Source organism: Scardinius erythrophthalmus, assembly GCF_964197995.2.
Source record: "Scardinius erythrophthalmus genome assembly, chromosome: 25".
Lineage (NCBI taxonomy): Eukaryota > Metazoa > Chordata > Actinopteri > Cypriniformes > Leuciscidae > Scardinius > Scardinius erythrophthalmus.
Window position 1 is genome coordinate 18734155 of NC_138245.1, and position 24427 is coordinate 18758581.

The 24427-nt window shown below is 36.2% G+C and overlaps 1 protein-coding gene across 2 annotated transcripts; it reads right to left on the reverse strand.

Moving 5' to 3' along the window:
* Positions 1-959: 959 nt before the first annotated feature.
* On the reverse strand, positions 960-23309 carry taf4a (TAF4A RNA polymerase II, TATA box binding protein (TBP)-associated factor). 2 transcript variants are annotated; one of them, XM_081357018.1, is made up of 15 exons: positions 21815-23309; positions 19869-20008; positions 13340-13453; positions 13096-13188; positions 12636-12758; positions 11162-11251; positions 10518-10697; positions 8665-8809; positions 8477-8585; positions 4524-4693; positions 4303-4433; positions 3915-4040; positions 3037-3093; positions 2781-2900; positions 960-1569 (listed from the first exon to the last, which is right to left on the reverse strand). In XM_081357018.1, the coding sequence occupies exons 1-15, from the start codon at positions 22488-22490 to the stop codon at positions 1402-1404; spliced, it is 2442 nt and encodes an 813-aa protein (XP_081213144.1). In that variant the 5' UTR covers positions 22491-23309; the 3' UTR covers positions 960-1401. The 2 variants fall into 2 exon arrangements, with proteins under 2 accessions (XP_081213144.1, XP_081213143.1); XM_081357017.1 differs by having other exon boundaries at positions 961-1569; positions 13096-13191; positions 21815-22995.
* Positions 23310-24427: the final 1118 nt, after the last annotated feature.

Genomic DNA, 24427 nt, shown 5'->3' on the forward strand with positions numbered 1-24427 from the left:
GCGTCGCTAAATCTACAGGATAAAGTACAGAGTGGTTTGTTACATGTAAGTGAGGCATCAGGGGAGACTTTTGATCTTTGCTTGAACGTGAATATCTTTAGGTTTCCAACATTTTTGCTGTCTTATGTCTTATTACGTGATCACTGATCTTTCTCTTTGGAAGGTGCTAGGAGACAGAATAAGCTACTTGTAGCCTAGAAGCGTTAACTCAACCGATGCCATCTTGCCTTGCCAACTGTCATGAGTTTAACTCTTAAACCTATGAATATCCAGGAGGGATGACTGTGGCTGTAACTGGCTGAGTTTGAAAACCTAAGCCTAACACTGAAGTGTTTAATCTATCCCTACTGCTCAGATCGACAGGAAAGAAAATGAGTCCAAATCGTAGTTCCTCCAAACAGCTCAAAAACTGTGATTGAAAACCCAGTAACTGGCTGGAGTCATATTAAAAAAAGTAAGAAAACGTCCCTTTAAATGCAGGAACTTGCAATTGCAATTTATGGGTAATTATATTTGATTTTCTGCAACAAACTATCATTTATTTCTAGCAGCATGCTACAGTCAACCCAGAAGCAACGTCATAATGAATGCAGGTCTACAGTGCCATCTAGTGTACAACAGGAGAACAACAACGTGATGTCCTATTCACTAACGTATGGTTCTTTTGAACCTCTCAACGCGTTTGAGGGAAGTAAAACTTTGAGGTAGGGTGACCACGAGATATATATATATAAGCATAAATAAGCATAAAACGTTAAATCTAAATAACACTTTCACTAAAACAACCTAAAATGGTGAGCAAGGGAACATGTATGAGCAATGGTGTAAACGAATCAGGAGTCATGTATTTGAATATTAGTGAACAGTCTAAACTAACCTATTTGCTTTAAACGAATATAGCAATTAGGAATTCGTATAGCATTACTTGTTATATTATAAAACCACACCACCAAGTATTTTATAGAAACTTTGTCCACTTTTATTTCTTAAAACATCTTTATAAAAACACAAATATAAAATGAATGGGTAGTTCCACTGTGAATTCTTTTTTTACATAGGTAATTTGCACATTACAAAGCCACCTTCTATGAAAAACATATGATATATAATTGCAATTTTCTTTTAACACAATTTAAAGAGTAAAATTCACAAGGGGCAGGGAGCTAAAAACAAGGTAAAATAAAAGACTTAAAAGAAAACAGAAAAACAAGTCAGCTCGTGAAAGAAAAAGGAAAATGTATCACTGTATTTGTATGTGAGACAGTGACAGAAAGTGAGAAAGAGCGATAAAGAAAGATGAAAAGGGAATGACAAAGAGAATGATAATAACAGTAAAAAAGACAGAAAGAATGAGGGAGTGAGCCCTAAAGACTGAAATGAGGGAAGGGCATGGGCTTTCTGCTATTTGAGAAGGGCTCGGTAGAGCAGTTGTGAGTGGCTGGTGCTTCTCTCGTTCTCTAGACAGAAGAGCAGATCCCTGAGGTTTACACGCGTGATGCGCTGGCGAGTGAACTGCCTCGACGCTCCTGCATTTAAGCCCCCGGATGCACTTGCGCACAAACCTGAGCCCTGTCAACATACACACAAACTTTGACACCGGTGCTAAACTGTTTGAACCAACATCTTTTATACTGATATTGGTAGATAAAAAAAAAATAGAGTAATACAATAGTGACAGTTGTTCAAAACATATTTCTGTCAATTATAATATATTTTAATATCATTTAAATATAATATAAAATAAGCATAAATAAACAAATATAAAATAAAAATAACAAAATAAAATGTGTGAATTTTAAAAGGGGAATGATAATATATCAAAATATAATATATTACAATATAATATAATATAATATAATATAAGAGTAATCTAATAGTGTAAGTTCTGAGGAAGAAAGTTCTGACAAAAAACATTTACAAAATATATTTCTTAAATCAAAACTAGTCGAATGTGTTTTTTTTTCTCTGAAAAAGTGAGTGATAATATATCATAATATAAATATTAATATATCCACCTTAATATAAATATTTTGAAATGTTTAAAATTTCTCTGAAAAAGGTGAATGAGATTATATATATATATATATATATATATGAAGAGTTCATATGCAAAAGCCTCTAAGTGCCATCTGAAATTTTCTTCTAGAATGATCATTTTTATCAAGCTTGTATATTTAAGTTCAGTAATTTCACTTAAATGGCAATGCAAATTAACTATTAATTGTCATTTAAGGGAAATTACTGAACTTATATATACAAGCTTGATAAAAATGATCATTCTAGAAGAAAATTGCAGATGGCACTTAGAGGCTTTTGCATCTGAACTCTTCATATATATATAAACTAATACAAAATAAAAATAGCATGATACAATATATTTTTTACATTCTTATTTTTTTCTCAGAAAAATGTAAATGATACTATAGTATACTTAATATAATATAATATAATATAATATAATATAATATAATATAATATAATATAATATAATATAATATAATATAATATAATATAATATAATATATATATAATATAATATAATGCATGATACAGGAATATATTTTTAAAATTGTGTAAAAATTTGCTGAAATTGACTATGTTACTATGCCTTTAGACTGTCCCATCTGCCTTTTGTGACAATCTGAGACCCTTGAAGCACAACCTGACATCTCAAACCTGCCCAACAGGTGCTAAATGATTTAAAGAGGGCACAGAGGGGGACAGAAGGAGAAGAGGTGGAGGGCAGCAAACTGCCGTGGTGAAGGATAGATATTTCGTACCTCTGCGTCATTCCCAAACGAAGGAGAATCCAGTTTTCTTTTCTTTCTGGGTCCGATAGCCGCTAACGCCGTCAAGTTGGCATCTCTCTGTCGAATCTGAGCCAATTCCTGCTGCTGCATCTGTAGCCACACACACACACACACACACACACACACACACACACACACACACACACACACACACACATCAGCTCTGACCCATAATCAAACACAATGGTCCTCTGACAAGATAAACATCTCAAGTGTGCCATCTTACCTCTTTGGCCTTCTGTTTCAGCCGCAGCTGCTCGGGGTCCTCTTGTCGCGAGCGTGACTGCAAAATATAAACAGCAATTAGAGGATCAACAGTCAAAACACAGAGACATCTGCTGAGATCAAATGAATATGTAAAAATTAAGGCTGTCAATCGATTCAAATATGTAATTGTGATTAATCTCCTAATATTTCACTGTTCATGCATTAATGCATGCAGTTCCTTGTGTATGGAATAAAAAGAGTAATTATGGGGTCCTACAATTTGTGCGGAAGAAATATATAAATAACCGCATGTCTACATAAATACAATGGACAAAGGCAAAAAAGTTATGCAACTGTGCTCTTTCCTTCAGAATTAATTCTAATATGCTGATTTGGAGCTCAATAAATATTTCTTATTATTATCAAGGTTGTGCTGTTTAATATTTTGTGAAAACAGATTTTTTTATTTTTTTATTTGATGAATAGAAACTTTAAACCATAGAAATCTTTTGTAAGAATCTTAGAAAAAATCTTACTGACCACAAACTTTTGAATGGTAGTGTTCATGTATAAAGATGTTTTTGGCAGCTAGCCTGCATTCCTCCACATTAACATGTTGATGTTCATAATAACATTTCCATTAATGGTGGTGTTTCACTTGTGGGTGATATTTACTGTGTGATATTGTGTGTGTGTGTGTGTGTGTGTGTGTGTGTGTGTGTGTGTGTGTGTGTGTGTGTGTGTGTGTGTGTGTGTGTGTGTGTGTGTGTGTGTGTGTGTGTGTGTGTGTGTGTGTGTGTGTGTGTGTGTGTGTGTGTGTGTGTGTGTGTGTGTGTGTGTGTGTGTGTGTGTGTGTGTGTGTGTGTGTGTGTGTGTGGCTAAAGGTGTTTTACTAACCTTAGCTGCCTTCATTAAAATTTCTCTCTCCTGTTCCTCTTTCTTTTGTTTCTCCAACTGGTCAAGTTGCTCAAAGAACTTCAGCTGAGAGCGAACATCCTCCACCTGCTCATACCGACTGTCCTCCTGCACACACACATCATTACCATTACACACAGCCTTACAGGCTCAAAACAATCAGACACCTAAAGGATGGAGTGTCTCGCTTTTGAGACCAAAACCCACAACAACCTTTGGATTCAAAGCCTGACATAAAAGAGATTTATCCAGGGTTCAAAAAAGTGTTTTCGGTAAAGAAACATAAAAATATGTTACTAAAAATACATTGAAAATATTGCTAAAGCAAGTACGATCCCAACTACTAGCACAATTGGGTCTGCAGACTTGCCTTGTAAGTCATGTTCTTTTGCTGGGCGATCAATGAGACTTTCTCTAGAAGGTTTTGCAGTCTCTGTTGAGTGGCGTGAGAGACAATGTTCACAACCTCAGGACCCAGCTCTGTCACTCCAAACCTTTGGCCTGACAACATACAGGGCAACAACTATCAGCTATGGTAAAGCAGTACATTTTTAGCTAAATCGAATACAAGATTTTGACTAGAAGTCTCACCTATCTCTAGTATCTTGTGCTGTAGCATACTGGCGGAGAGGAACGCTTCATCCTTACAAGACCGCGTGACCGCGCCAACCAGCTCAGAGTTGGTGGCCAGGATACGGGCACTCTCCTCCGAAAGATTAACGCCAGCCATTGAGGCCACGTCATTAATGTCATCATCATCCCTGTACAGATTTAGACACAAGCATATATGTCAGAAAGAGTCCTTAGCATCAAGTTTGAGGGTTGAGTTTGTTTCTCCAATTGTACAAATGCTGCAAAACTATGACTTCAAAATTCCCATTATTAACATGTCCGTGCAAAAAAACTGACATCACATAACTGCTCTGATGCCAAAGATTAACTCTAATTCATGGAGACCCTACACACTAAGAAGATTTCTGTAAAAGTTCACTTGGCAAAATTCAATTATTATTACTTCAAACACAGAGAATACTTCAGGCATATGCATGTTGATAATATACTTGTAAAAACAAATACAAATTTACATTTCAAGTATATAAATGTGTATATATATATATATATATATATATATATATATATATATATATATATATATATATATATACATACAGTGAGGAAAATAAGTATTTGAACACCCTGCTATTTTGCAAGTTCTCCCACTTAGAAATCATGGAGGGGTCTGAAATTGTCATCGTAGGTTCATGTCCATTGTGAGACATAATCTAAAAAAAAAAAAAATCCAGAAATCACAATGTATGATTTTTTTACTATTTATTTGTATGATACAGCTGCAAATAAGTATTTGAACACCTGAGAAAATCAATGTTAATATTTGGTACAGTAGCCTTTGTTTGCAATTACAGAGGTCAAACGTTTCCTGTAGTTTTTCACCAGGTTTGCACACACTGCAGGAGGGATTTTGGCCCACTCCTCCACACAGATCTTCTCTAGTTCAGTCAGGTTTCTGGGCTGTCGCTGAGAAACACGGAGTTTGAGCTCCCTCCAAAGATTCTCTATTGGGTTTAGGTCTGGAGACTGGCTAGGCCACGCAAGAACCTTGATATGCTTCTTACAGAGCCACTCCTTGGTTATCCTGGCTGTGTGCTTCGGGTCATTGTCATGTTGGAAGACCCAGCCTCGACCCATCTTCAATGCTCTAACTGAGGGAAGGAGGTTGTTCCCCAAAATCTCGCAATACATGGCCCCGGTCATCCTCTCCTTAATACAGTGCAGTTGCCCTGTCCCATGTGCAGAAAAACACCCCCAAAGCATGATGCTACCACCCCCATGCTTCACAGTAGGGATGGTGTTCTTGGGATGGTACTCATCATTCTTCTTCCTCCAAACACGTTTAGTGGAATTATGACCAAAGAGTTCTATTTTGGTCTTATCTGACCACATGATTTTCTCCCATGACTCCTCTGGATCATCCAAATGGTCATTGGCAAACTTAAGACGGGCCTTGACATGTGCTGGTTTAAGCAGGGGAACCTTCCGTGCAATGCATGATTTCAAACCATGACGTCTTAGTGTATTACCAACAGTAACCTTGGAAACGGTGGTCCCAGCTCTTTTCAGGTCATTGACCAGCTCCTCCCGTGTAGTTCTGGGCTGATTTCTCACCTTTCTTAGGATCATTGAGACCCCACAAGGTGAGATCTTGCATGGAGCCCCAGTCCGAGGGAGATTTACTGTCATGTTTAGCTTCTTCCATTTTCTAATGATTGCTCCAACAGTGGACCTTTTTTCACCAAGCTGCTTGGCAATTTCCCCGTAGCCCTTTCCAGCCTTGTGGAGGTGTACAATTTTGTCTCTAGTGTCTTTGGACAGCTCTTTGGTCTTGGCCATGTTAGTAGTTGGATTCTTACTGATTGTATGGGGTGGACAGGTGTCTTTATGCAGCTAACGACCTCAAACAGGTGCATCTAATTTAGGATAATAAATGGAGTGGAGGTGGACATTTTAAAGGCAGACTAACAGGTCTTTGAGGGTCAGAATTCTAGCTGATAGACAGGTGTTCAAATACTTATTTGCAGCTGTATCATACAAATAAATAGTTAAAAAAAATCATTTATTGTGATTTCTGGATTTTTTTTTTTTAGATTATGTCTCTCACAATGGACATGCACCTACGATAACAATTTCAGACCCCTCCATGATTTCCAAGTGGGAGAACTTGCAAAATAGCAGGGTGTTCAAATACTTATTTTCCTCACTGTATATATATATTAGGGCCGCAACGACGCGTCGACGTCATCGATTACGTCGACTATGAAAATACGTCGACACGCATGAAATGCGTCGACGCGTCACATTCATTATTTACGTTTAAATATCGAGTAATGGCGGCTTCTGCTCCCACTCATGGTGAAAATGACAGACCACGATCATCCAAAGTATGGGAATACTTTAAACTACGGCCGAACAGAAAGGTGTGAGACCTGCACTCCAACGGGACCCAACGCAACAGAGTGCGGCGCGGGAACATAGATCTGATGGCTGAGTGCGGGCGCAGGCGGTAATGCACTCGTGTGTGTGCTGGTTGCGGGAGAATGAAACGATTCGCGGGACTCCTGCAAAATTGAACATCTAAAAACAAATAAATTGTCATTCATCTGTTACACAAAAGCAACAAGAACAACTAAAACAAAATAGAAACGATTTACAGGCCAGAGTCTCTATCTATTTATAACATGTTTGCAGCGTTGAACAATGTAGCCAATCAAAGACAAATGGGTTGGTTTCTTGAACGCTTATCAGATGCATTAAATAGAATCCCCTCACCGCTCAAAATGGACTTTTTGTTCAGTGCTGAATTCTGCATACTGGCAAATCATTGATTATAGCAAACAAAGTGTAGATATTATGAAAGATTCATTGTGCACCCAGTTTAATTTATAATAACAGAGATTTGTGAGATCGCGATGAACTGAGATGTCAGCTTTTTAGGAATTATTAAGGGAGAAATCCTTCCCGTGCAGGTCTCTAACTGGACTTTAAAAACAAACGACTAACGTTATATAGACTAGTATATAGACAGACTAGTAAACACATTTCCTAAATAGGCCTGTGACTGTATCTTACATTTTATGAAATAGTATCATTAGTTAAAAATAAAGTTTAAAATGCTTCCTGTTCGCATATTTCATAATAAAATATAAAATACCCTTTCTGAAATACAATTTTTTTGTCATCATTCATAGATTTCATGTTAAAATAATATACAGATGCACTACCCTCTTCAAAATACAGCTGATATATTGTTGTACTTATTTATTGGAAAGTCTGCCAATGGATAAATCAACTAATCCCAAAAATAATCATTAGATTAATCGGAAAAATAATCGTTAGATTAGTCGACTAATCGAAGAAATAATCGATAGATTAATCGACAACAAAAATAATCGTTAGATGCAGCCCTAATATATATATATATATATATATATATATATATATATATATATACACACACTTTTATATATATGTATGCAACATTCAGTACAGTGTTGTTATTAACTAAAACTATTAAACAATTTTTTTGTTAAATGAAAATAAAGCTGAAATAAAATATTGCCTTGAAAACTAACTGACAAAACAACATTTTTCAAGGCAACATGAAGTACTAAAATTACTAAAACTTGAAATGAATACTGAAAATACAATAATAAAAGCTTAGTGAAAATATTAATGTAATAATTGTACATAAATACTACAATAACACTGGTGGTTCGGTATAAAAATGAACAGTACACTGTTATGTGAACTGTGGTCATGATAATCATGGCACTGTGACAGTCATATTTCATGCAGAAACTACTGCCTGAGATGAATTAAGCCGAATGAAATCAGTTTAGCCACACTTTATTGATCACTTAAGATGGCCATGACCCTGTGAAAACCACTATTGAGCTGCTGGAACTTGGAACACGCACTGTATTTCAAATGGAATCATTCAAAAGTTAAACAAACACAAGAATACAAACCTGAAAGTTCCTCCAGCCCCATCCTTGGCTTTATTCTTTTGAGCTATCGCTACAGACACGGAGCTGTGAGCCAGTTTAGTGCTACTCACCATACCCTGCTTCACTGCCACTGAAAGAGAGAGAGATTTTGCGGTTTTTATATTATGAAAAAAGAATCATACTGTAATGGATCTGACAGACACCCTCACCTGTCTGGATCTGTTTGAGCTGCACCTGAGGCTGACCCACCACTATGTGGCTGTGGGGCTGACCCCTGAGCGTTACCATGGGAGTGGTTGTCAGGGTAACCTGAGGGGGCTTCACTATTGCCCCCTGCTGTGGAGGCTGCAACACCTGAACAACGACATTGAATGTAATTCTATAATTACAACCATATGGAAAACATTTTACTGTAGAGGCTCAACAACAAAGTTGTTTTGGGCCAGCAGACTATTGGTCACTGCCCTGTTGGGCCAATGCTGCATAATATATTTGTTTTTAAATACTTTTTTATATCTAAATAATTATTTATTTATCATTATTGATCATGTATAGTTTTAACTATTTGTTTATACATCAATAATAATAATAATAATAATAATACATAAATAGTATTATTATTAAGCTGTTTAATTTGATATATAATAATAAAAATAATAATAGGAAAGGGACTCAAAATTAATTTAAACATTTTTACTAATACTACTTTTCATTAAATATTTTAATGTTTTTATAAACGCATTCAACCATCTACAATGCAAGTAAATCACTTGTTTTTCACAAATTTCATGCTAGGTGACTAAAAAATGTCTTTAATTAGCCAATGTCTAGTAAACTGTATCATTTCACCTGCTTGAAATTGAGTTTGACTAAGGCAAAAAAAAAAAAGTTTAGCGCAGATATAATTTCATTGCCTGTTGAGCTTCGCCCTCTGTTGCTTTTTCACGTGAGTGGAACAGAGAGGATTTTACACATGCCATGTAAAGAGAATTGACATGCTAGATCTAAATGCAGGGCTTGACAGAACTGCCCGATGGCCAAGAGTTGACGGAACTGTGTCCCGATCGGGCCAGTGCTGCATCATCATGAAAATGTATCATTTGTACGTGTTTTTAAGCCTTGCCAATTTAAAAGAATCAAGCACATGAAGATAACTCATGCGCGTCTGACAGAAAGTCGGGTCTGACAGGACATGAATACTGAATCAAGCTCTTTCAAGTCTTCTTGCGCTTGAACAGACAATTTCACACAAAATTATGTCAAAATGCCTGTCTTGGCGAGGATCCTAGTAAACACAGTCGGTTATAGTGAACGTAAACAGTTGAGAAAGACAACGCATGTGTACTGTATCAGTATATTGGATCTGTGCATTATGTATTAAAGTGACAGCAGCCTAATATTCCTGATGCTGTGTGCTTTTAATGTTAATCTATATTTCATTTATAAACTTTGTTCTATTGTGTTTATTTGTGCTATTTCTTGTAGTTTGTTACATTTTATTACAGACTGTTTACTTGACTTTAATAATGTTTGAAAATTATATTTTATATTTATATTTCATATTATATTTATCTAGAATTTTTTCATTTGCATTGTTCTTGCATACCATGTAAAAAGTCTGGCAAGTAAAATAAAAAATTTACTAGCCAATGGCGACTCTAGCTTCAGTGTGTCTGTAGAGGGTTAAAGGGTTGAACTGACAATTTCAACCCATTTGTCAGTAGTATTAGGCACAAACATACTCTATGTTGCCAACAGTCAATATTCTGAACCAATGTGTAAGAAATACCAACTAGTTATAATGATATGCATATGATGTTTACCTTTGTATTAAATGACACAGCTCAGAGTAATTTTATACTTTGCCACAAGGCAAATACAGGCAATAACATTCAACATAATTTAAACCATGTACAAAAGCAATTAAAATCCAAACGTTGTAAATTAAGACTAAACACCTCATTTTACCTGCAATATGCTGTTAGTATTAATTATCCCAATAGTGTCCTTGCCCTCACTAAAAAACACATGAGGTAAATGATGCACGTAGATATGTCTTTACCAGAGAGGCGGTCTGGCTGGAGTTGCTGAGGGCAGGCTGGATGAGCGTGCGAGGAGCTGTAGCGGTGGCTCCAGCAGTGTTGGGGCTGGTCAGCACCACAGCAGACGCCTGGAGGGCCTGGCTCTGCTGGATAAAGGCTGTGGAGTCAGGAGTGAGCTGTCGCAGAGCTGGAAGACTCCTCTGAGGAAACGCATAGAAGAGGAGAGGTTAATTGTGGGCAATAGGATGGTCCCAATTATGAAGTTATCATACAAGCAATTGCAAATAAAGATGTAACGTAACTCCATTTCCTCCTACGCTTCATCTAAGCAGCACTATGTGGCTTATGCAGGCAGTGTGAATGCTGCAACGTGCTAACACCATCTCCCAAATAAACATGCTGTTTACGTGTGCATTGTGAAACAGGCCTCACTAAGATAACAATCCTGCTCTATAAACATTGCTTATAAACTTAATCCCAGCTTGATCCAAAATGATTTTCCCTCCAATTAGACTTTAAACCACTTACAATAATTGTCTATCTAATAAAAGGTAATTACATGGTTCATGTACCTGAAATACGACTATACAATAAAACTGAATTACATGAATCGAGCTACATTTATATTAAAAAAAAAAAAAAAAAAAAAAAAGAAGAGCTTTACCTTAAGGAAAGGCACTAGATAAGGCTGAGGAGACGAGTTGAGCTCTTTGTAGAGCCTGCTGGTGAACTCCTCTGCTTCAATCGCCCCTTCCTGAAGGGGAAAAACAGCAAAAACAACTCACACATATGGACATTTTAATATATTTAGAATTTCATATTCCCGAGGGTCCAAAAGTCTGAGCACATAAAAGTTCATTTAAAATAAACTGAAATTTTTGGATTTTTTAAATGTTAAACTAAAATATGAGGGAAATATCTTATATTTTTAAATAAGAGGGAAGAACAAAATACTAAACTTGGATAAGATATTCATCTGAAAAATTATTTGGCAAAACTACAGGTTTTATTTTTACTACGCAAAAAAAGCATAAAAAAACAAAAAGCTCACAGGAAAAAGCATATAGTACATTGACTATAACATAATCAGTTATTAATATTTTATTAGTCCTCTCTTGTTTTGCATGCGTTCATAATTTCTTTGTAAGAAAGTCTGGCCAAAAACAAATGTTTATTAAAATTTGAATAAGGGGTAAGGATGTCAATTATATATATATATACATAAATGTATAATTTATGCGAATTTATGTGAACTGTATAATTATTTTGTATATATAAATACACTCATATGCATGTATATATTTAAGAAACATTTGCATGTATATATTTCTACATAATTTATATTACATATAAATATTTTATATATAATAATTTTTCTTAAATATATATATATGCATACTGTATGTGTGTATTAATATACACAAAATAATTTTACACAGTACACACACATATATTATGTAAACACAAATTTTTATTTTGGATGTGATTAATCGTTTGCCCAGCACTAGTATATACATACATTAAATTCTTACAACTATATCAGGTAAAGGAAATTAATACTTTTATTCAGCAAGCATTATATGATCACTTTTGATACTGATCAAAAGTGAAAGTAAATAAAATTACATTGTTATGAAAAAAATATTTAAAATAAATGCTGTTCTTTTAAACTTTCATCAAAGAATCCTGAATAATAATAATAATAATAATAATTAACCGTTTTCAAAATGTATTATAATACGAAATGTTTCTTGAGCACCAAATCAGCATATTATTATGATTTATGATCATGTGACACTAAAGACTGGAACAAATTCAGCTTTACCATCACATGAATAAATTACATTTCAAATATAATAAAATAGAAAATGTTTCTCAATTGTAATCATATTTCACAATACTTTTACATACTACATTTTGGATCAAATAAACATTAAAACAAGTTTTTAAAAAAACATTAAAAATGTTACTGTCCTCAAACTTTTTGAACAAGTGAATAAAATAGAACTATTCTAATGGTCACTAAAAGTGAAACGGTTCAATTTAGCCTTTCTGTATTATTATTTTAAAATCTAAAAGTCTTCAATTACGAGAAGAAACATAGAAACATACAAACATACTCAACCTCTGAGACTCACCAGCAGGTTCTTGACCAGCTCTTTAACGTTGGCGACAGTCTCTGATGACTGCTTACCGCTAGTGGCCAGCTTTATCAGCGTGGATAAGAAGTTCCTACATTTCTTTACATTCTCCATTGTCTCCTATAAGAAAAGAAAAGTGATTGCATTAGCACAAAGCCGTTTTACTCCTCCTGCAGTAGCTTAAGGTTATCTTGCAACAGTCTCTTGGACGCATATAAATGTTCAGGTTAAGATTTAACAGCATGAGCCTTGCATCAAATGGGGATTTCAGGGGATTCCCACTCTGAGAAAACAGTTTTTCATTTAGGTTAACAACTCATTTTTCAAAAGCTCTCAAAACATATATGATGAGGTTATATTTATATATTTACAGACCCTTCAAGAAAAGCATGAAGCTAAATGTTCAGCACCGTCTCTTCAGTCTTTGTGTGACTGCTAAGTTAGCGCAGCCTCTCACCGTTGCTGAGGAGACGGTGGTCCCCGTGGCAGCTGTCACAGTCCTCTGGGCAGTTCCCGCCTGCACTGACAACACTGCACCCACAGAGGAGGCCTGCTGACACATGAGAGAGAATGAGTATGAAGAGAGAAGGTAACAGCCAGCTCAAGAAATACAATTCACAGCACAATTACAATTTCACATACAATTCCCCTCATTTCTAAGGGGCGGTTTCTTCGTGATGTGCCTTTTGTAGGTACAGTACCTGTACAGGTGGTCTCTGGAGTGTGGTAGTGGCCGTGCTGCTGGGTGTAGGAGAGCCCTGCTTTATGATGGTGGTAGGGGTCACCTGTCGGGCCATTAGAGGAGTTCCAGGTGCCTGCAGGCATGCAGAAATCAGACAGACAGCAATGAGAAGAAATCAATACACTACTGTTCAAAAGTTTGGGTCCTGTATATTTTTTTAATGGTTATGAAAGAAGTTTATCTTATGCTTACCAAGACTGCATATATTTGGCCAAAAATATAATACTGTTAAATATTATTACAGTTTAAAATAGCAGTTTTATTTTAATATATTTCAAAAATGCAATTGATTCCTATGGAAGCTTGTTTCCGCCACAAAATAAAAAAAATAAAAGATAATTGCGACTTTTTATCTCACAATTGCGAGTTTACATCTCGCAATTCTGACTTTATTTCTCAGAATTGCGAGATATAAAGTCATAATTGCGTGAAATAAAGTCAGAATTCTGAGATATAAAGTCAGAATTGCGTGATATAAAGTCAGAATTCTGAGATATAAAGTCAGAATTGCGAGATATAAAGTCGCAATTGCGTCTTATAAAGTCAGAATTCTGACTTTTTTTCTCGCAATTGCGACTTTATATCACGCAATTCTGACTTTATATCTCAGAATTCTGACTTTATATCACGCAATTCTGACTTTATAACACATAATTGCGAGTTTATATCTCGCAATTCTGACATCTTTTCTCAGAATTGTGAGATACAAAGTCCAATTCTAAGGGGGAAAAAAAGACGGACTTTTTTTTTTTTTTTTTTACCTCAGAATAGTTTATATCTCACAATTCTGACTTTATAACACGCAATTGCGACTTTATATCATGCAATTCTGACTTTATATCTCCCAATTGCGTGATATAAAGTCAGAATTCTGAGATATAAAGTCGCAATTGCGAGAAAAAAAGTCAGAATTCTGACTTTATAACACGCAATTCTGACTTTATATCTCAGAATTCTGACTTTATAACACGCAATTGCGACTTTATATCATGCAATTCTGACTTTATATCTCCCAATTGCGTGATATAAAGTCAGAATTCTGAGATATAAAGTCAGAATGCTGAGATATAAAGTCAGAATTGCGTGATATAAAGTCAGAATTCTGAGATATAAAGTCAGAATGCTGAGATATAAAGTCAGAATTGCGTGATATAAACTCGCAATTGTGAGATAAAAAGTCGCAATTATCTTTTATTTTTTTTTATTTTGTGGCGGAAACAAGCTTCCATAGATTCCTGTGATGGCAAAGCTGCATTTTTTTTCAGCATCATTACTCTTCAGTCTTCAGTGCCACATGATCCTACAGAAATCATTCTAATATACTGATTTGCTGCTCAAGAAACATTTCTTCTTATTATTATTACTAAATATGATAAACAACTATTCATCCCAGCAGAAAAAAATCAGTATTGTTAAAATCATGCATCTGATATACATTATAAGAGATACTAAATTTGTCCGCCGATTATTCAGAATGATATCTGCAACTATTGATACTTTAATTTTCTAAGGTCTTTCTAGATCTCTCCCAACTTATGCTGTAAACTATACAGAGAACCCTCTCATTTGGTACATTGCTATAATATTAGGTCAAAATTAACAACAGATCACAAACTATTATATTCAACTGCTATATATTTTCAGATATAATAATTACACAAATAAAAACTTTAATGTTTGTATACAACTCAGTTGCACATCCGGTAGATTTAATAAAAACTTGTTTTCATGACAAACATGCATATATAATTATTACCCCTCTATGGTGATGTCTGAGGGGGTGGGGTTTGACCCTGGAGATGTTTTGACATGCCCTGACATTTGTAATTATTTCAGATAGGAGAATGATGATGGGAGAAGAATTCGTTTTTTGTAGTTTATTTCAACATAGTGCACACCATAATCAAAATATACATAATGGTCAAAGGCACATTATTGATCACACTGACCAAAACAAAGATACTTGAACAGTTACTCACATTTGTGCCATTCCAGAAAACAGTTCCTGTTCAACTGTAGAAACAAGTGAACCCTACCTGGCATTTCCAATGTTTCTGCTGTTTCTTTTGCCATTCACTGAAGAAGAAAAAAACTACCCCAACATCAGTAGTCAGTGATGGAACTTATTGTACCATGATCATGTAGAGTATCAGTCCAATGTAGTTGAAATGATTGCTGATGGTACAGCAATCTCAGAGAAAAACAGTCTGAAGACACTCTTGAAAGTTTGTGGTGCAGGTAGATACTGTAGATCACTGTAGTAAAAAAAAAAAAAAAAAAAGGCAAACAACTGTCAGCATAATATCAGGAGCAACTGTATTATTACATTAGAAATCACTAATACCTCCTAATATTGCCCACAAAAAAAAAAAAAAAAAAAAAACGACAGATAGTAATTTTCGTCTTGGCACACAAACAGTATGATGTATTTGCATCATTATATAGTACAACAACAACATTTTATATTTTAGAAACTAAATTACTATTGTTTAGCACTTTATAAGCATCCAAGTTTGAGCAGATATTCCTGAACACAGTATTTAACAGTAAACACTGGTCTAAATATTCTTATAATAATAATTCATTACATTTGTATAGCGCTTTTCTCTGCACTCAAAGCGCTTTACATAGAAGGGGAATCTCCTCAACCACCACCAATGTGCAGCATCCACCTGGATGATGCGACGGCAGCCAGCTTATTGGTGGAGAGGAGACAGAGTGATTATGCCAATGAGTATATATGGGGATGATTAGGGATGCAAATTTAGCAAGGATGACGGGGTTAAACCCCTACTCTTTCGAAGGACATCCTGGGATTTTTAATGACCACAGAGAGTCAGGACCTCAGTTTAACATCTCATCCAAATGACATTCATCATGTTACAGTATAAACACTCATTTTAATTTTATATTGTATTATGGTTTTATATTATATTATATTATATTATATAGCATAAAAACATCCTTGTGTCATACAACATTTATATGCAATGAAATGTTGCCTATATATTTCATATGTCAACAGGTCTCACACATTTGTGTCTGGCAATACAGTCCAAATAGTAAAATGTGTACAAGTTTATGGAAAACACGTTAACTAATGTAAAATAATGAATGACTTACTTGTCAGTGAATGATATCCTCCGCTTCTTCTGAGGAAAATTCAAGGCTTAATTCTCATAGTGCGTCTTCTTCCAAAAACGATGAAAAGTAGAGTAACCTGACGAAGCTTGATGCTTTGATTTTGTGATAAAATGGACAGAATTTGAAAGCTAAGACTTTTATTATTATCAGAAGTAACAGGGTGGCTATGTGCGCTACAAATAATGTTTGCTGTTGGGAAAAAACGCAGACCTGGCAACCCTGGCTTGAACTACGGGTGATTCATAGGGTGATTCAGAGACTGCTTTAAAAGGATAGTTAACCCAAAAATGAAAATTCTGTCTTAATTTACTCACCCTCAAGTTCATACAGGTTTGGAGCAACTTGAGGGTGAGTAAATGGTGACAATTTTCATTTTTTGGGTGAACTATGACTTTAACATCGCTATTTTCTTTACTGGTAATGAGTTATTGTCATGTTAACAGCCTTAAATTTAACACTAGAAACATTTTATTCACACACAGTATGAGAGGCAGTCTGACAGGTTTTTCTGCCCCCTTTTGATTGACAGAATATAATTGGCCCTAATAATCTGTTGTTTTTAAACAATCAGCTGTTGTATGATAAATAATTGCTTTTATCGGCCAAAACTAATTATTGGCCGACACATCGGTGCATCCCTACTATATGTTCATTTTTAATGATATCGTTATTCATCTTTCGTTTTAAATTTTTAAATTTGATCAATAAATGAAATTAGAATAGCCTAATAAGATAATATAGGGCTGTTGTTACCCTAGGTAGGGCTGATCAAATTAAATCATTTACACTGAAAATTTACAACTGCATTAAATAATGTTATGAGATTGTTTTAAATATTTTAGAATATACAAATATATAACGTTGGAAAGAATGATACTTTTAAACATGAAAGTAAACCGCCAGTAGGATGATATGAGCGAGTCATTGAGTCATTCATTCAAATGATTCGTTCAAACAACTGATTCATTCAAGAATGAGACAGATGTTTATGAATGGGACATTGAATCTTTGACTCAGCCAATTCGTTCAAAACGCTGAATCATTCAGTAATGAAACACGGTTAAGTGTTGCTGTGAGATGCGTTACGGTTCTGCTGTGATCTTTGTTTGGAACTATTTTCGTCAATATTGTATCTAAAATGTAAGTGACTTAATTTGAACTGTTTATTGAACTGTTGTATGAAAGCAATGTCACATTTTCAGTCGTGATGGTATTCAGGAAAACGGCACTCCTCGTGTGAGGTTGCTAAACTGTATCATATGTTAAAATATTAAAACACATTTTGAATTTTGGCACTGGCAGTATGTTGTAACTGAGTTTACATTTGTTTGGATTTCTCCTCGAGAGGCTGCGCAAGCCTCAACAGCGCAACCTTGTTACCGTCAGTAAATACATTTATTATCCACTACTATCGATCGCAACTTACAATAAATATAATACAATCAGAATCATTCTCTCATTTTAGTGATTCCCTAGTTTTTTTTTATTGTTATTGACGTTTAATCAGGCTACTTGTCCGGTCGGGCAAGTAAAATTCTCTTTTACTTGTCCCTTCAAAAAATCCACTTGTCCCAGACAAGCGGACAAACGTTAAAGGTGGTATCAGTGATTTCAGGCCCAAAAATATTTTTATCACATTCATCTAATCTCACCCCCTGTCGGTGATTGGTTGGAACACTATTTGTTTTGGTTTTGAGTGTTTGGCTAAACCATTTGTTTTTGTGTGCAGATCTCAGAGCCTAGGCTGCCTACAGAGACGCGTTTTTTTTGACGGCATGCTTATGGGGCGGGCAGCTAGCGGATCGTTAGGAAAGATTAGATGAATGTGATAAAAATATTTTTGGGCCTGAAATCACTGATACCACCTTTAATGTCGAGCCCTGCAATAAATAATTGGATTATTTCCTTCAGCTGAGACACTTCAGATGCGCACTGTTCGCCGTGGTGGTTTTGAATTCTTTGAAATATGATTGGAATCACTTCAAAAATGTAAATACAGTTGAGTGCAACATATGTAGCGCATGTGTGTCATATAGGCTACATAAAATTATAATGAAAACACTACTGTAAAAGAATGCTGTGAATTCTTTGTACGTTTGTACGGTTTTTGAGCGTTGTTACATGTAGAGCGCATCCACAACAGAGTTACACCTTCATGACTAGCCGAATCAAGTTCCCTTGTGCATTCGCAGCCTTTTGTTTTGTGCAATTGTAAGTTGTAATATTATGTTTATTTTGTGTGTATATATATATATATATATATATATATATATATATATATATATATATATATATATATATATATATATGATTTATCTCATATAGGATGTGTTTGGTTAAGAATTAACATGGTAGTAAAGAGCTTACCAGTGATCATCTTTAGCTTCAGCGCATACAGCTCAAACAGCATTGTACAACATTAATAACTATGATTGGGACATATTACATAACATATTAGAATGAGAACACTATTGTAATAAAACGCTGTGAATTCTTTGGGTTTAGTTGCCGTGTTTCAGCACGTTGTTACAGGAAGAGCGCATCCATATAGGTTGAGTTAATTAACCCGCTAACAAAGCGCTTCAGTTTACTCATTACTCATTTACTCAGAGTTCATTAACTCTTCAGCTTCAGCGCACGCAGCTCAAACGGCAATGCTGTTATGTGAAACAGTAATATTAATTTTAGATGTTTCTTTTTCAAAAACACTGATGCATTATTAATAATAACTAGTTATTAATTAATAACACATCCTATATGAGCACTTTTGTTTAATTTTCATCAACATTATGGTTTAATTAAAATCGGTGTTTAATTAAATTGTCCGTGCCTAGGCTATTCCATTTTATTTATCCATGGCACATGCATTTTGATTCTTTGTACGCAAGTAATGTTGTCCTCTGACTTGTTTGCAATAGATTTTTTTTTTATTATTATTAAGAAAGCTGGCCATAGAAGTGTCAAATTAATTTGAAAACTTACACTAGTTTAATCTAGGCTACTGTACTGTATATGTTTGATTTATGCATAAGTGCATGGGACATGGATTTTAATAGTGAGACTTTTGTTTTTGTAATCAGGCTCTCAAAAATTATATAAAAATTTGAATTAGAATAGGAAAAACGTAGATTTAGATTTATCTGCCCATATATATCAGTTATCGGCTTTCCGATACATATAGTTATCGGGATTGGACAAAATTTTCATATCGGTGCAACCCTAATCCCTACATATTATAAATAAATCTAAATAATTATTATTCTGCAGTCATAGCCGCATTCATTAAGGAATGTGTACTGTTGATGTTAAATTAGTTGAGGGTGGTCAGACTCAGATGGCATTACCTGTGCAGAGGTGATCTGCCCAGGGGTGGTGCTGGTGGGGGCAGCAGGGCGGGCGGCCTGAGACTGGGCCTGCATCTGTGCCAACATCTGCTGAGGGATCATCAGCAACTGACCACTGTCACTACGCACCAACACCATTCCTGGAAACACAAACAGACACATATAGAAAGGCTGACATCACTTCCCATGTAAATTGTTATTCATTAGTGAGCTTTTCGTATTGATCTAACTGGAGTCAAGTCTGGTAACCGTGCCCTGCTTAGAGGCATGAAGAATAAAGCGCACAGTTGGTGGCCTATATTTGCACAGCACACTGAGAACCCTACACACTCCATCTCCTGTTACCGTGTGAACCAACGGATGTGTTCTGAACAGAAACTGTCGGTCAGAGAATCCAGATGGCCTCTTGTAGAAAAACCTGTCAAGTATTCCATCCAGCTAGACAACAGGCTTGTCAGAATGACCAGAGCATACAGTCAAAAGGAAAAATCATTAGAAAGAGAATAACCAGATTTGCATTTTCTTAAGGAAATGCCAGTGCTTGCGAGGAAGTAAAGAAAAGTGTGAAAAGGGATGGTCACACTACACTTTGTACACTTTGACTTCCATTCATATGCATGTGAATGCTTAAGATCTGTAACGCAAGCTCATACAATGAAGTTTTGCATTTTGCTAGTTTGGTGAACTCTGACCAGTGAATTCGTATCACGTGAACACATTGTGACCAATAGCTTCATCACAGCGTGACCTCTTGAATTAAAAGTACACAAACTTTAAAACTGCGGGTTTGCAGCACTGCAGAAGGTGGAGTAGATTGTGTTTTTGTACATTTTGGATTTTTTTTACATGTTTCATTTATATTTTTAAAAAGATGCTGCAGAGCATGACATCACATTATGATTGTTGCAGTGTCCAAAAACATGTTGTGTGCTCAAAGTCAAGTGTAACCACCTCTTAAAAGACAAGGTAGAGGAATGAGAGACAGAGAGAATGGAAACCAGTAGGCTATATATTAGCACATTAACATTAGTATGAAATCAGGGTAACAATCAGGGTACAATAAGGTTCATTAGTTAACAACCTTAGTTAACATGAACTAAGAATGAACATTATTTCTTCAGCATTTATTAGGCTAATATTAATTTCAACATTTACTAATACATTATTAAAAGCAAATGTTGTATTTGTTAACATTAGTTAACATTAGTGCACTGTGAACTAACATGATCAGCTGTATTTATATTAGCCTAATTATTGTTAACAAAGATGAATAAATACTGTAACAAATGTGTTGCTCATTGTTAGTTCATGTTAGTTAATACATTAACTAATGTTAAGTAATAAACCTTATTGTAAAGTGTTACAGAGATACAGCTCGATTTCAGAACTTTTAGCACTGAAAGTGAATGGTAGAATCTAAATTTTAACCTCAAATTGAAAGGAAAGGAAAACTCAATTAGAAGATGCATTATAATTTGACAATGACATCAACAAGCAGGGTTAAACTTTATAATGAATAAATACAATTCTGCCATCATATACTCATCCTCATGTTGGTCCAAACCTGTAAGACTTTCTTCTGAACACAAAAGGAGATGTAAAGCAGAAAGCTTCTCTTTTTTCCCATACAATGAAAGTGAATGTTGACTGAAGCAGTCATTCTGCCTGACATCTCCTTTTATATTGTTATACGTTATGCGATTTGAAGGACGTATAAATAATGCCATTGTTAAAGTCTAGGGTGAACTACACTTTACATAATCTTCAGAAATTGTAATTGCTTTCCTGCTGTTGTATGCACTTAGAGAGCGCATCACAACACGCGCGCGCAAACTTCGCACGAGATCACAGACGGGTGTTAAAACAATCTCTTCAACTTCCTATAGTAAGTTACACAGATTCACATAACTAGACACACATTTAAGAGTTAATGTGAGTGACGGTACCTGGAGGTAGCTGAATGTTCTGGATGTTCTGGCCCGGGTTGCTCTGAGGGAGTCGGGGCGCTAACACCTGTGGCGCGATGGCCCTAATGGCAGGGCTGGATGCTGCGACCGTTGCCGGAGCTGCTGTTCTCGCAACCCCCTGCAAAACAGCCCCCTTGACCACTCCAGGACCGAGAGTCATGCCGCCGGCGGACTGGATAATAGTTTTAGGGGACTCGGACTTGCTCGCAGAGACAGAGGCAGGAGTCTGGTTCATTAAAAGAGGTGTCGTTGTAGTAGTAGAAGTTGTAGAAGTAGTAGTTATTCCCGGGGTCGCTACATTGGCTACAGTCGTGTTATTATTACTCCCGTTAATAGTTAAACCTGTTCCAGCAGTTTGCATAGATGGCCTGACAACCGTCACCGAGGGTCCTGCACTGGATGCTGCGGATGCTGGAGGATTCCCGTAAGAAGACTGTATCACTGTGTTTGGGCTTGGGGCGACAGTGATGTTTCCGTGTCCTTTCGCCACCCCGGGCCCGTTATTAACAACTGGTACAGAAGTTGAAGCCTCGTCTGATGGTGATGATGATGATGGGCCACTGGACACTGGAGTGCCGCTTTCAGTGTGCGAATCCATTGCATTGCCTCCGTTCAAAGTTTGCACTGTGGACGTCCCGATCAAAGTAGTTACCATAGCATTAAGAAACACCGGATCGCCTTAGCTGTCTTCCATCTGTGCCTCGTGCACATCAGTTCAGGAAGTTTGGGTTTTCATCCGCTTTTCCCTCCAGTTGCTTTTCGAAGGAACAAGCGTGAGTGAAGGGGAGTCTCGTGTCACAATGTCAATAAGGATTTGACAAGTGCCCGTGTCACCTCAAGTCCACTAGTAACAATGCTCTTGGGAGAAATAATCATCTAACACACTTGAAGAGCAGCTGCTTTCACTATGTTCATATGTACAAGAGCTCGCGGAATGTCAACATTAGCTAGTTGAATTGCCTCTTTTCCCGGAGTCAGCGGGGTGATTTTCCGGCTGCCTGGGCGCTTACCTCAAACTTATTGTGACAAGATGTGGAAACTTCTAATCTAATACAACCTGAAGTATCGGTAAAAAAGTTTCTTTCCCACTCTTTTAATACAGAAATCCTTATATAGCAGGTCAAAGACTGCCGCCATCTTCGATGTGAACAGTGAGGAGCTTTGGACAAAATGACATTGCGCATGCGCGCAGAAGCGGAAACGTCATTACGCTAGAGTTTTGCGGAATCCTCATTAGTTGTCTCTCTACGTGGAGGCGGGACATGATAAACGTCAGTTGATTCTGGCGGAGCGCGGTCAGAGTCGGTCTGTCATCGAGAAAAGGGCCTTGTGAAGTTGAAAAACAACCGTTGATTTAAACGCTAATTGCTCTTGGGTATATCTAGAGGCACTCTTAGCTGTTATGTGTTGATTATAAAGCGTGAAGCAGCTATTCTGTGAACTTCACAGCGGGCTGTCTTCCCCCAAAATGGCCCCGTGTTTTGAAGCGTCTGTGTTTGGTTGAAAGCGTGAAAAGGCGCCACACCTCTGCCAGCGTGACTGGCCATAGAGGGCACGCTTGCTACTGCATCCCATTGACTTACAGTATCCTCCTACAGTCTGTATCCTCACGTTTACGTCGTTCAGTTACATGATATAGTTCTTCTGATATCGAGCTTAATTCTTTAATGCAAAAACGTTACTGCAGGGTGAAATCTGTTTGCAAGCACAGTATGTTTGATTGAATAAAAAAGACACAAAGGAAACTCCATACAAATTATGCATACAATATGTCAATAAAATAGTAAATGAAGGGATGACTTTGAACCAATGAATCAATTGTTGTTTTTTTCTTTCTTGGAGACCATGTCTCAGTGGTCATTATAGTATAGTGTGGTAATTTTTTCTTCTGGCATAAAAGGCTGTGCATTTGTCCTCAAAAGTTCTCCCCAAAGTTGTTTTTATCAATTCGTCAAAAAAACATTAAAATTAGTTAGTGATGAAATTTGTGTAATGTCATATATAATTTACTTGTACAAAATAAAAGTGGTGTAAACTTGATTACTTTTGGCCTAAATCATTGATCACATTGATTTGAATAGGATAATCACCATATTGATATAAAAATACAAAGAGAAAGAAAACAGGTGTTATCTCAAGCACACCTGATGCAACTAATCAAGGGCTTCATTAGTTGCACTAGACGTGCTTGAGCTAGAACACATGAAATATCTGAACTAGCTAGGTTTGTCGTGTCACGTTTCACTGCATAACCGCCCTTCACAAACAAAGAACAGGACAAAAAGATAGCTAAGGCACCAGATTTTCCTATGACAACTTTGGAAGCATAGTTTGCTAGTTAGAAGTTAAAGGAACAGCGATTACACTACCTGGACAGGGTAGAAAAAGGAAACGGCTGCAACCAGATTTCTGAGAAGGCAGGTTCAGAAAAACACTCCAGTGGCTGCAAAAGACCTGCAACAAGAATTGGTGGCAACAGGCACTGAGGTTTCAACTTGCGCTGGAATGCATGTTTCTTCATTTCTAATATAACTTGTATTAAAGAGGAAAAAGACGCGCTCCAGGCTGCGATATCGCGATATACAACGATCT

Bases quoted from the DNA above. Each gene is read 5' to 3' on its own strand.
- taf4a (XM_081357017.1), bottom strand. From the start codon at position 22,490: ATGGTAACTACTTTGATCGGGACGTCCACAGTGCAAACTTTGAACGGA. The intron at 12,759-13,095 runs GTGAGAGGCTGC...CTTTTCTTATAG, and splicing joins CCACCGTCTCCTCAGCAACG to GAGACAATGGAGAATGTAAA. The intron at 10,698-11,161 runs GTAAAGCTCTTC...GCGTTTCCTCAG, and splicing joins ATCTAGTGCCTTTCCTTAAG to AGGAGTCTTCCAGCTCTGCG.